Source organism: Telmatherina bonti (genome assembly GCF_933228915.1).
Source record: "Telmatherina bonti genome assembly, chromosome: 15".
NCBI lineage: Eukaryota > Metazoa > Chordata > Actinopteri > Atheriniformes > Telmatherinidae > Telmatherina > Telmatherina bonti.
In genome coordinates, this window is record NC_136613.1 from 7,999,804 (window position 1) to 8,013,009 (window position 13,206).

At 42.7% G+C, this 13,206-nt stretch overlaps 1 protein-coding gene across 1 annotated transcript; it reads right to left on the minus strand.

Moving 5' to 3' along the window:
- Nucleotides 1-661: 661 nt before the first annotated feature.
- On the minus strand, nucleotides 662-1,752 carry LOC306766531 (trace amine-associated receptor 13c-like; the record flags this gene model as incomplete). The annotated part of the gene is made up of 2 exons (XM_079254311.1): nucleotides 662-1,463; nucleotides 1,580-1,752. The coding sequence occupies 2 exons, from the start codon at nucleotides 1,750-1,752 to the stop codon at nucleotides 662-664; spliced, it is 975 nt and encodes a 324-aa protein (XP_079110437.1).
- Nucleotides 1,753-13,206: the final 11,454 nt, after the last annotated feature.

The following is a 13,206-nucleotide window of genomic DNA, read 5'->3' on the forward strand; positions in this document are numbered from 1 at the left end:
TTTTATAGAAAGCATTTTGTCTTGTACATGAAATGTGATTTATAAATAGATTTGCGCTGCCTTCCCTGGTATCTTGCAATCTTTTATGGACATTTTCAGGAATTTACCTGCAAACTAAAGTCAACCATAGTTAATCACTTTACTTACTGACTTATTGTATTTCAAAAGAGGTAGTCTGCATATTGCTCCTTCACCCAGATTACAAATGCTGAAAGCACCAAACTTTTCAGTTCTGATCTGATGCAGTGGCTGAAGAAATTCCAGCAAAATTCCAGTTTGCTTTTTAGATGCAGTTAATTGTGTTTGTTGCCTTTTCTGAAAGGAAACAAATGCTTCATTTTATTAGCTTTTAAATTGTTATTATTGCAGTTCAGCAAGGAATGCTGGTTACACTTAAGTTTGTTTTAGCTTCCGTTTCTGTCACACATAAAAATATTACAATCAGCTTTAATGTTACAATGAACAAGTATCAATTATTAGCTTATTACATTGGAAATTAAGTACAAAGCTTACATTATTATAAGCTGTTAAATTGCAATGTAATGTTAGATTAAAGTGACAGAAACATCACTTAATTGTTAGCTTATTACATTTCAAATGAAACATAAAGGCTATTTTCTGTATCTCTTAGGCATCCTAAGAAGACAGCTCCACAACATATCTATAGTATGTTGGTCTCACGGGATCCAGGCTGCAGGATCTGCAGAGTGACAATAAGTTTCATAGCTTTTCTGAACCAGGGGTAAAACACAGCATAGATGAGTGGATTTAGACAGGAGTTAAAATAAAATAAAACCGTTGCAAACATTGCACATGTCACATTACCTTCAACGAGAGAGCAACAGTAATATGGGCAAAGACATGATAAATATGCAATAACTACAATACCAAGAGTCCTGGCTGCTTTCAGTTCAGATGTCCTTGATAAAGTCACCGCACGGTGGACTGTGACAGTGATGTTAGAGCGCATTGTACGAGCTTGAGACACAGCAACCACAAACACTCTCATATACAGAACTATGATGACAGTGACTGGAAATATGAAGCTTAAAAAGAGATCAACAGTGCCTGTGATGTAGTTAATGACAAGTCTGCACTCTCCAAAGCAGGAGTTATTCCTGCCAGGTCGAATCAGCTCATCTTTTACATAGAAAATGCTGTAGAAAGCAAACCATAGCCAACACAGATAAACACAGCGCTTAACTCTTGACACAGTGATTCTGGTGGGGTAATGCAGAGGGTGACAAATAGCCACATAGCGGTCAACTGATATGAGAACAACACTTCCGGCTGAAACAGAGACAGTTTGACAGGTCAGATAAAAATACAGGGCACACATGATATCCCCAAACATCCAGCAAGATGTGTGACTAAAGATTTCTGCAGGAATCAACACAACACCTACAAGAAAGTCTGCAACAGCCAGCGAGTGGAGGAGAATGTTAGTAGGTGTGTGAAGTTGCCTGGAAGTAAACAGAAAAGCATTAATTAGTGTGTGTTACAAAGTCAGATCATGTAATAATAACTTTACATTTATAACAACAAAAACAGATTGTTGTGGTAAGAAAGTGATCCGTGCCTGAAGTGGGAGACTGAGATGATGACGAGCAGGTTGAGGGCTGCAGTGATGAGAGAGATGAAGGACAGTGTGACGTGGAGGAGCGCAGCCATGGACCAGGGAAGCGTCGGCTTCCTGCAGGAGCTGTTGAGCAGCTTTGGAAAGCAGAGTTCAGCTCCGTCCTGGAGCTCCATCTCCAACTGCTCTCTGGTCTGAACTCTGTCTAAAGCTGATTTATTTCTTCTGACTGACCTTACTCTTGCCTCCACTACTCCCTGTAAAACACTTTTAACCCTCCTACCGCCCTCTGAAAAAGTTTTTGTTGTCTTAAACTTGACTTGACTTAAAGCTATAATAGTCAGACTTTCTTTGGGATCTGGACTCCAAATGAACACCCACCAACCTGAAAGCTGCTCACTTCCCTCTCACTTCCCTCTCCCCAGACACATTTGCCAACTCTGCGGGGGGGATCCCGAGGTGTTCTCAGGCCAGCCGAGATATGATCACTGTATAGTTTTACTACAGTGATCATAAAGTTCTGTTCTTCTCTTTTCCTGGCCACTCTTGTTTGTCTTTAAATTAAATCATCTCCTACATGACTGATTGGAAATTCTGGGCCACTTTCCTGCACAGTTTTGCAACATCTCTTAATGTCCAGTTTTTAAGATCCCATCACAGCAAATCACCTGGGCTGAAGCCTGGACTTGGACTGGAACCACTACAATAAACATATGTCCTGTTTCCAGGGGTCTGGTTTTATACAAGATGGTACATATTATTTGCATGTGTGTGTCTTTGTGTCCATGAGCAAAAACTGGAAAGAGAGCATAAATATCCAATTGAAACCATCCTACTTCTTTGGGGTCCTCTTATTGCATGCCGGCAAGAAATTTTCTTGGCAAAAATCTGGCTTTAAATACAAATATCATGTTTACACTGTCAGTTAATCAGTTTACCGAATCCTTAGATCCACATTTATTGTACTGAAACACACCAAAGCGTCCCATCCTGAGTCAGAGCTCATGGTGGAAACAGTTTCATTTGCTTTTACAATCCCTCTGAAGATTATTTTTACTGTGTTTGGGATTATTGTGCTCCTGCATTAGACAATTTGCACCAAACTGTAGTTGTCAGAAAGACTCACATTTGACTCAAGATACACTGACACAGAAAAATTTATGATCCGCTCAATGATTGAAAGTTCTGTAACTGCAAAGCACATCCAGATCATTTTGATGAGTTTGATTACATGTTTTTTGAATAAATATAGTGCCTTGTTCTGACCAAACATTTTTGCTTTGGTCACATGTGTTCAACAGACAACTGTCCAGAGTGTATGTCATTTTTCCTTCGCCTGGTAAATCCAGAGTTTAGTTTTGTTTGTTCAACTGACTTCTCGAAATGACACGTGACGTCACACCTTCAATGAACCGCGTAAAATAAGGCTTCATGTGAATGTCTTGGCTTTGTCATACTGCAAGTCTTGACCCTCAAACCTACTTATGGCAGAAATTACATCTTTTTGTTTGGTTTTTCATATTTTCATTTCATTCTGAACTGAATATAGATAGTTTTTGGTACATCTGCTAACTTGCACTATTATATGCAGTGTGGTCATTACAATGCAGTGCAATTACTATGCTAAACAGTATGCAAAGAAAGGTCTGTACTTTAAACACTGCTGAGAAAAATAAAGGGAACACTAAAGTAACACGTAGATCTGAATGGATAAAATATTTTTATTAAATACTTTTTTCTTTCCATAGTTGCATGTGCTGACAACAAATTCATTTGTCATTGATAGATACATGGAAATAGTCGCCCTGTCATTCATTTTTATTGATCAAGTTAAGGTTGAGGTCTCTTTCGCTATGAAATAGCGCTAATATAGGTGTTACCAGCAGAGGGTGCTTGGTGTCTTATGCACCATGTGACTTCTTAACACTTGAAAAGTCACAGACTGTTCAGCCCCAAAAAGACTCTTCAATTGTCACAACGACAAAGTCCCAACCTCTATGTCAACAACAGCAGCAGCAGCAACCAGAGAACAGCAACGGTGACCTATCGGATGACAGCTACAGCGGCACCAACCAGTAGTACCTCAGGCCTGCTCTGGGGAGACAGCAGAGGCAAACTTCACTCAACCCCTTGGCACAGTCCTACCAGCCTCAACCAAGTCTCCACTGTCAGGAAAAGAATTTGCCACCACAGAGCGAAGTGGACGAGTCAGGGCAATTCCAAGGCCCTGATTCTGACCTTGAAAGGCCTGGTAGTGGTGAGTGCAAAGTTGACATTACAACTGCAAATGACGGTGAGACTTTCCCTGTGAGGCAACGACCACAGGGAAACGACACCCTCATTTCTTGGCCATTTCTTGAAAAAATAAGAAATGGCCAAAACCTGTTGTTAGTAGAGTTGGTGTTATGCCATGAGAAGCTGTGTGAACGGAGATACCAGGCTAAGTGAACTGCTAAGCTAGAGCTCGTGTTTTGCACAGGTGTAATTTGGGTTAAAGCTACACTATGTATTTTTTCTGAGTGACCAAAGAAAGTGTAAAATGCTTTATGTTGAATGCGAAACTAGTTCAGACAATCAGAAGGCAGTAAGACGGCAATACGGCGGCGCTTGCTGTAGGAGCGGCTCAGTGCTTGTTTGGTCGGGTATACTTGTTTTTGTTATTGTTTGTTTATTATTGTTATAGGAAGAACATCTACATCTACAGCCAAAGTGACCTCCTAAAGATTGGAGTTTGCTACGGAAGCAGCATTACAGCCGAGTTTATTCACTTGCATAAGATCCCGGTGGATGTAATGAGGAACCCCGGCTCGCCATGGATGATCAGTCCAGCAGTGAGCAGGCAGAGGTGGCACAGAGACAGAAAACAGAAACGGAGCTGGAGGGCCGGTACGTTAGCTAAGCTAAGAAGGCAGCCTTTCAGACCACCGCTTCCAAGCCTGTTTGTCACGAATGGCCGATCTCTCGCAAATAACATGGACAATCTGAGACTGTTGATGACTACCAACAAAATGGTGAGAGACAGCTGCGTACTGTTAATCACAGAGTCTTGGCTTCACCAATCTATTCCCGTTTAAGCCATCGAGTTAGCAGGCTACACTATACAGCGTCAGGACAGGACTGTGGACTTAGGTAAAAGCCGGGGGGGTAAGGAGTCAGACTGGAATGGAATCAGAGCACGAACAAACAGGCTGAAAAAGTTTTTATTCCACAATCATAAATGTACTCAACAATTATAACCATAAACAATAGAAACTGCTCACGGGGGAGAGGTGCGACAACTATGTGAGTGGATTAGGTCATGATAACTTGGTTTAAAATTATCCGCTGGATCTACTAAAGGTTTTATTCAATTTATTTCCATGGGCTGCACGGTGGCACAGTGGTTAGCACTGTGGTCTCACAGCAAGAGGGTCACTGGTTTGATCCTTGGCTGGGGAGGGGTTCATTCAGTGGCTTTTCTGTGTGGAGTTTGCATGTTCTCTCCGTGTATGTGAGGGTTCTCTCCAGGTACTCTGGCTTCCTCCCACCATCCAAAGACATGCATGTTAGGTTAATTGGTTACTCTAAATTGCCCATAGGAGTGAGTGTGAGCATGAGTGGTTGTTCGTCTCTGTGTGGCCCTGCGATGGACTGGTGAGCTGTCCAGGGTGTACCCTGCCTGTCGCCCAAGGCCCAGCTTCCCCACGACCCTGAATTGGATTAAGCGGTTCAGAAAATGAATTAATAGTTCCTTATTATTACTTTATGAGTAACATTTTCATTTTTATTTTTATCAAATGATTGTGTTACAATCACACAAAAATTGTCAATGAAAACCAAATGTATCAACCCATGGAGGTCTGGATTTGGAGTTATACTCAAAATTAAAGGGGAAAAACACACTACAGGCTGATCCAACTTTGATGAAATATCCTTTAAACAAGTCAAAATGAGGCTCTGTGTGTGTGGCCTCCGTGGGCCTGTATGACCTCCCTACAATGCCCGGGCATGCTCCTGATGAGGTAGCGGATGTTGCTCATGCTACATTGCAATTTTTTAAGGTACTACTTTGCAAAACAACATCTTAAATTATGATCATTGAATATGTTGTTGTGTAAACAGTTATTTACCGGTTCACTTGGAGTTGAAAAACTCGAGGCCATCACAGTTCCTCAGTTAGTGTTGTGAATGGTGACGATGAAAGTGGTTCTGTTGTGTTTAGGGGATGGGAGGGGTGAGGAGTGAGTTTTGCTCATTACTGCCACCCTGTGGAAGTAGCAGTTCTGTGGTTTTGCTCTCTACCTGGCGTTTGCCTTCTGGTGTTGGAAAATATCTCCTTGAAATCTCACTTCCTCTGCCTTCAAAATCTTTTCTGCAAATGGACTTGCATGTTTTGCAGGGTGACAAACTTTTATTTACAACCACAAACTTATAGTGAAAAAACAACTTGTTTTCAACAACTTGTTCTGCTGTTTGTGGGTATGATGGGAACAGTTTTCAGTGTTTTCTGCTGATAGGAACCACAGAGTTTCTGTAGATGATTTATGCCACACAGAAAGTCCGAAGTTTATGACTTGAAGTGAAAGAGAGGAAAATCTTCAGTAATCTGTTGCATTGTTTTGTGCGTGGCAGTTGCATCATGTGTTTATTAACACGTCTGCTTACCGATGCCATTGCGTGACACTCATTCTGAAGGTGTGACTAACCCTCCTCTCCCAGGGGTTCAGAACACTGCTGTTAGAGCAGCCGATGAGCTACAAACCAGTTCACAGAAAGGCTGTTGGAAGCCCACGAGACTCCTCTGAAGTTCAGTAACAGTTTACTGTTTTCAACAGACTCTGGTGTCTGGTGATTCTGAATCTCACACCTTGTGTGCTCTTTAAGACGCACACAAACATCCACACAGATATTCTAGATAACTTTTGTATCAGATGGAAAAACAAGATTGTTTTTGTCTTTAGTGGTTTTATTCCACCGTGACTGATGATGCTTCCAGTTTGCAAGCTGTTAATGACTTCAGCTCCTTCAACTTCATGGAAAAATTCTTTGCATATACTTTTTTTACTTATTTATTTATTTGTTTTTATTTATCTTATGAAACACTTCAGCTGCAGTGTGGACATTTTGAGACGTAACCTGGCGTCACTAAGCACAAAACTACACAGGATGCCAAAACACAGCGTTCAAGACTGTAAAGGTTCATGAGAACAGAGTTTCTGAGCAGATTACTGTAAATATTACCAGCTGCTCCTTCATTGTGTCAAGGGAGTGGTTTTTTTTTTTTTGGCATCAAGGCACATGTTGAGTCCCTTGCAAAAGAAAGCACATATATTGTGTCTTGGTTTGGACTTTGTGTGTCTTTGGTTCTTGTTTCCTGCTTTATTTTTTTAAGTTGTGATTTCTGTCAAGCCTTAATTCCTGTTCATTTAGTTCACCTGGACTCATTTAACTTATCAATTACACCTGTGTCTCATTGTTTTCCCTGTGTTTATACCCTTTGGTTTCTGTTCTCACTTACTGGTTCAATGCGTTTTGTTTGTATGCAGTTGTCTGTGATTTATCCGTCCTGTCTTCCATTAAGTTTATTTTAGAATTAAATCTTGTTTCATGCATCTGGTCTGCCTCCTGCTTCTCTTTCCTTCAATTGGGTCCCCACATCTCCACTAACCATGACAATTTTGCATATACTTAGGTAGTTAATTTAAATAATTGACATTTACATTATGTACTTTCATATATGGCCATCTTCTCCAGACCAAAGAGCAGACTCTAACCAGCAACATGTCCAAAGTTCAGGGTGTGATTTAGCAAGGCTCATTTAAAACCGAAGACCATTTTGAGGAGTTAAAGTAACCAATGCTGCCTTCAGGACATTGTTTTCTGCAAATATTACAAAAGCATGGCTAATGAGGAAAGGCTTCCAGGCATTAGCCTGATTTTTCTCCGTCCTGATGTGTCCACAGGAAATTTGATCAACCGATACTAACCAATACTATAACCAATACTAGATGCCCCATGATAAAGGAGCATTTTAAGGAGCAATTTATAGGTGTCAAAGATGTTGTATGTCTGAGTGCAGCAGGCAAAAAGCTCCATAAGGTACAACTCACAGTCATCAGCATAAATATGGTCATTTACTTGAAAGGCCTAAATTTTAAGTTCGAGAGTTAGAATGGCTATAGATAACAGAAGGGGACCAGTGATTGACCTCTGTGGTACACCACAACTGAACTGAGTCACTGTGGAGGTAAAGTTATTCAGAGTGACTGAAGGTTTTTTCTACAAGAGTGATATGAAAGGAATAAGAGTGGAATTGCGAATTCCAACCCAGATTTTGGAATGATCTCAGAGGATGTTGTGGTCAACAGTCTGAAAGGCAGCACTTATATCTTAGTGAATCAACATAGAACAGTCTCCACAATCATCACTTAAGGTTCCCTTAACAAGGACTGTAAAAATTATTGTTTTCATGTATGAATGACCGAGCTATGCAAAAAGACCAAAGGTATGGGAAAGTCATTGAAGCAAATATTGGAAGATAAATTATCCATCCATCCATCTATCCATCCATCCATCCATCCATCTTCTGCCACTTATCCGGGGTCAGGTCACGGGGGCAGCAGCGTAAGCAGGGAAGCCCAGACTTCCCTCTCCCCAGCCACATTTGCCAGCTCTGCGGGGGGGATCCCGAGGCGTTCCCAGGCCAGCCGAGAGATGTAATCCCTCCAGCGTGTCCTGGGTCTTCCCCAGTGTCTCCTCCCAGAAGAACATGCCCGGAACACCTCACCAGGGAGGCGTCCAGGAGGCATTCTGACCAGATGCCCGAGCCACCTCAACTGGTTCCTCTCGATGCGGAGGAGCAGCAGCTCTACTCTGAGCCCCTCTCAGATAACCGAGCTCCTCACCCTATCTCTAAGGGAGAGCCCGGCCACCCTGCGGAGGAAACTCAATTAAGCCACCTGTACACGAGATCTTGTTCTTTCGGTCACGACCCACAGCTCATGACCATAGGTGAGGGTAGGAACGTAGATCAACTGGTAAATCAAGAGCTTCGCCGTCTGGCTCAGCTCATTCTTCACCACGACAGATCAACGCAGAGTCTGCATTACTGCAGATGCTGCACCGATCCGTCTGTCAATCTCACGCTTCATCCTTCCCTCACTCGTGAACAAGACCCCAAGATATTTAAACTCCTTCAGTTGAGGCAGGACCTGACTCCCGACCCGGAGAGGGCAATCCACCCTATTCTGGCTGAGGACCATGGTCTCAGATTTGGAGGTGCTGATTCTCATCCCAGCCGCTTCACACTCGGCCGCGAATCGCTCAAGTGAGAGCTGAAGATCACAACCAGATGAAGCCAACAGGACCACGTCATCTGCAAAAAGCAGAGACCCAATCCTGAGGCCACCAAGCCAGATCCCCTCAACCCCTCGGCTGCACCTAGAAATTCTGTCCATATAAGTTATGAACAGAGTTGGTGATAAAGGGCAGTCTTGGCGGAGTCCAAACCCCACTGGAGTAAGGTCCAGCCCCTCTTGAGGGGCATGCATCAAGGTGAGTCCAACTATATCTAGCCGGAACCGCTCAATCTCATGTACAAGCTCAGGCTCCTTCCCAACCAGAAAAGTGACATTCCATGTCCCTGGAGCCAGTTTCTGCAGCTGGGGTTCGGACCACCTAGGTCCCCGCCTCTTGCTGCTGCCCAGCTCACATTGCACCCGACCCCTATGGCTCCTCCTGCAGATGGTGAGCCCACAGGAGGCGGGGCCCATGTAACCCTTTCAGACTGAGCCCGACGGCCCCATGGGCAAAGGCACGGCCACCAGATGCACCACGTGATATGTCAGGGAGGGGGGAAAATGACGTATTATATTACATTACATTACATTACATTGCATTACATTACATTGCATTACATTATATTGCATTATATTATATATTATATTATACGGTGTGCCATGATATTCCACAGGAGAATTATCATGATAATGTACAATAATATTTTGCCTTATGATACAATAATACAATAAGGTACACCACTGACTGAAACCAGTTCTAACAGAAAAGGACTGGAACAAGTTACAACAGAAAACTTGCGACTGGAATCATTTTCAACAGAAAACTTACGACTCGAACCAGTTCTGACAGAAAACTAACGACTAGAATCAGTTACGACAAAAAAACTTGTGACTAGAACCAGTTAGAACAGAGAACTTGCAACTGGAACCAATTACAACAGAAAACTAGTGACTGGAATCAGTGATGACAGAAAACTTATTATTTTGTGTGCCATGATATTCCACTGGAGAATAATCATGATGATGATGTACAGTAAAAATGTGCCTTATGATACAATAATACAATAAAGTACACCACTGAATGAAACCAGTTTAGACAGAAAATGTGCACCTGGAACCAGTTATGACAGAAAACTTGCAACTGGAACCAGTTCCAGCTGTTATTTCTCTTTAAGTTTTGCTGTGTTTGTTGGTATGATAGTTTTGGAGGTTTCTTGTTTATTTTTGTTCTAAAAATAAAACTCCTTCAGTGAGAAGTTTGTGAACCAAACAGAAGTTTGGCATTAAAAACCAGAATGAGAGGAGACTGTTGCATGGGGCTACAGGGAACTACTGTTTATTACCCTCTTTGGATTCATGATAACTTTGTTATGCAGGTTTTTCTACAGGAGTGATGACACACAATGTAAAAGTGTAAAACTTTCTCCAGTTACAGAAGAAGACTAACTTCAGCAATCTGTTGCATTGCGTGTTTATGTGGCACTTGCATCATGTGTTTATCAACACCTTTGATTGCTGATGCGGTCATGTGACTCTCATTCAGTGGTGTGCAGTCAGGGTAGGCAGGGTAGGCAGTGCCTACCCAAGACAAAAGGGATCAAATTAAATAATTTAACTGTCGTGATTTGATTTATTTTATTAGAAAAAAAAAACTTTTATTTTATAATTACTGATCTTTAATGTATGTTTTCTAATTATAATTTCTTAATGCCTGTAATGCTTGAAAGTGCTGGCATTTAGTGCTTCTCATAGTTCAATAAAAATAAAAACCTCAACAGCGCCCCCTGCTGGCCATGAAATGAAGCTTCATAAGTGACTCATCATTGCACGCTAATATGATCAGGCCATGCCTTCTATTGAAGGCACAGCGCTTCTCTGCCTTTACCTCCCATATTATCCCAGCGGTGTGTTCGCGCATGCACAGTTAGTTTCTAATATAAAGATTATGTACGTAAAAAGGCAGATCACTACGCTGCCTTTTTACATTAGGCAGCGTAGTGATCTGCCTTTTTACAGTTTTCACATCTTTCTTTTGAGGAAAAACGTAAACTTTTGAATGATCGGAGACCAACACCTGAGCTACCTGATCTTCAGCAAAGGAAGGGTCAGAAAATTGTCCGTACTTTTCAGAGTGAATGGTACAAAAGGAAGGATTGGCTGTGTGGATGTCCTAAGTTGAACCGGCTGTTTTCCATGTTTGCTTTTTGGCGGCACCTCTGACAATGTCTGGACTAATGCTGGATATTGTGATTTAAACAACTTGCTCTGTGCCATAGCCAAACATGAAAAATCGGTGGTCCACATTCAGAGCCAGATTGCTCTGAAAACATTTGGTCACAGCAGAATTGACCTGGCTTTGGATGAGCAAAGGCGGCTGGGCATTAGTATGCATAATGAAACCGTGAGGAAGAACAGAGAAATCCTCAAAAGTTTCATAGATGTTGTGTGTTTCCTCGGAAAACAAGAACTGGCTTTCCGTTGGAACGATGAAATGGAAAACTCCTCGAACCGGGGAAATTACATTGAGCTGCAGCACCTGCTAGCTAGCAAGGATGCTAGTCTCTCCGCCCACTTGGCTTCATCCACTGTGTTTTCTGGAACTTCTAACAGGATTCAGAAGAACCTGATTGAGGCGATCGCAGATGTTCTGAGGGACAACATAACAGAAGAAGTGGGTGTGGCACCATTTGTTGATGTGGGGGTAGACGAAACCACAGACATCACAAATAAGGCCTAACTCTCCATTATTTTAAGATACGTGTCTGGCAGTGAGGTGAAGGAGGCTTTTCTGGGCTTTGATGATGTCAGTGAAGACAGGAGAGCGGCAGCAATCGCCAACTATATCATGGGTGTCCTGGACAAGCTGGACTGTGCACACAAGCTGGTCACACAGACATATGGTGGCGCATCAGTTATGGCATCGCAGCTAAACGGAGTTCAGGCAAAGATCAGAGAAAAAGTACCCGAGGCATTGTTTACTCACTGTTACGGGCACAAACTGAACCTCGTCCTCCCGCAGTCTGCACAGGTGATCCCTGACTGTAAAGTCTTTTTCACGACTCTGGAAGGCCTTGCTGCTTATTTCAGCAAATCCACAAAACGTAGCAATCTGCCGGATGAAGTGGTCAGAAGACGCATTCCACGCGCAGCAGTGACCCGGTGGAACTCAAACTCCAGGCTCATTCAGACCGTCTTGTTCCACTATGCAGAACTTCTGGAGGTGTTCAGGCTCATTCAGGAAAACCCTGATGACTGGGACGGACCAGCTCTGACTATGGCCTCTGGTTTCAGCATCTGGCTCTCCAAAGCATCGACCTGCTTCCTCCTCATGGTGTACGGCGCGGTTTTCACAGAGACAGACGCATTGTTCCGTGTTCTTCAGGCCAAGGTGATGGTGCAAAGTGCTGAACTTGGTGCACAGCGACACGCAGCCAGCGGCTGGATGGAGCCACGTCAGCTGTTTTACCACATCCTGGATAACATCAACTTGCACATGGAGGCCAGATTCAAAAACTTGGGAGAGCTGGATTTTCTGACTTTAATAAATCATCGAAATTTTGATGAATTGTCAGCCAAAGTTGATGATGCAAATCTGCACGGCCTTGCTAAATATGGGAAGCATTTTGATTTTGTGAGGCTATAGGCCGACCTTATTGGCCTGTACAGCTCACAGATGACCAGAAACAAGTCACCTCATGAACTGCTTGCTTTCGTGGTTGAACACGACCTAGAACACACCGTTCCAGAGGCTGCAAAACTCTTGAAGTTGGCTTTGACCATTCCAGCCACCACAGCATCAGCGGAGAGGTCTTTTTCAACCTTAAAACGGATCAAAACCTACAACAGGACAGAGCGAGAAAGTCTTCCTCGCTCTGTCCTGTTGATATCAGGTGAAAAGGAGAGGCTCATCAAACTGAAGGCAAACGTAGAAGAGTTTTACAACGCTGTGATCAGCAACTTTGTCCAGAAGGACAGGCGCATGGACTTCATCTTCAAATAAAGTAAGGTTAAACTCTTCCCTCTCTGTTGTTATGGCGGTGTTCACGTCTAAGCCATGTGGTGATTATGGTCCAACATCATGTTGTTTTGTTTTATGGATCTAAAATACTGACATGAATATTTTTTTTTAAATTCTTAAACCTTAATAACCGTGTAAATTGCATAACAAAGGCACGAGGAGCTGCACATGGGTGCAGTAGAGTATTCTTGTTTTTGGTGTTGCGCTCAGGTATTTTTACATTAAATGTCTATCTGGGGTGTGGACCCTGGAGATACCGACATTTCAGCACCGCAGACAGCTCCGCGTTGTCAGTCTCTCTACTTATTGCATTTGGGATACAATCAGGCTGAGCT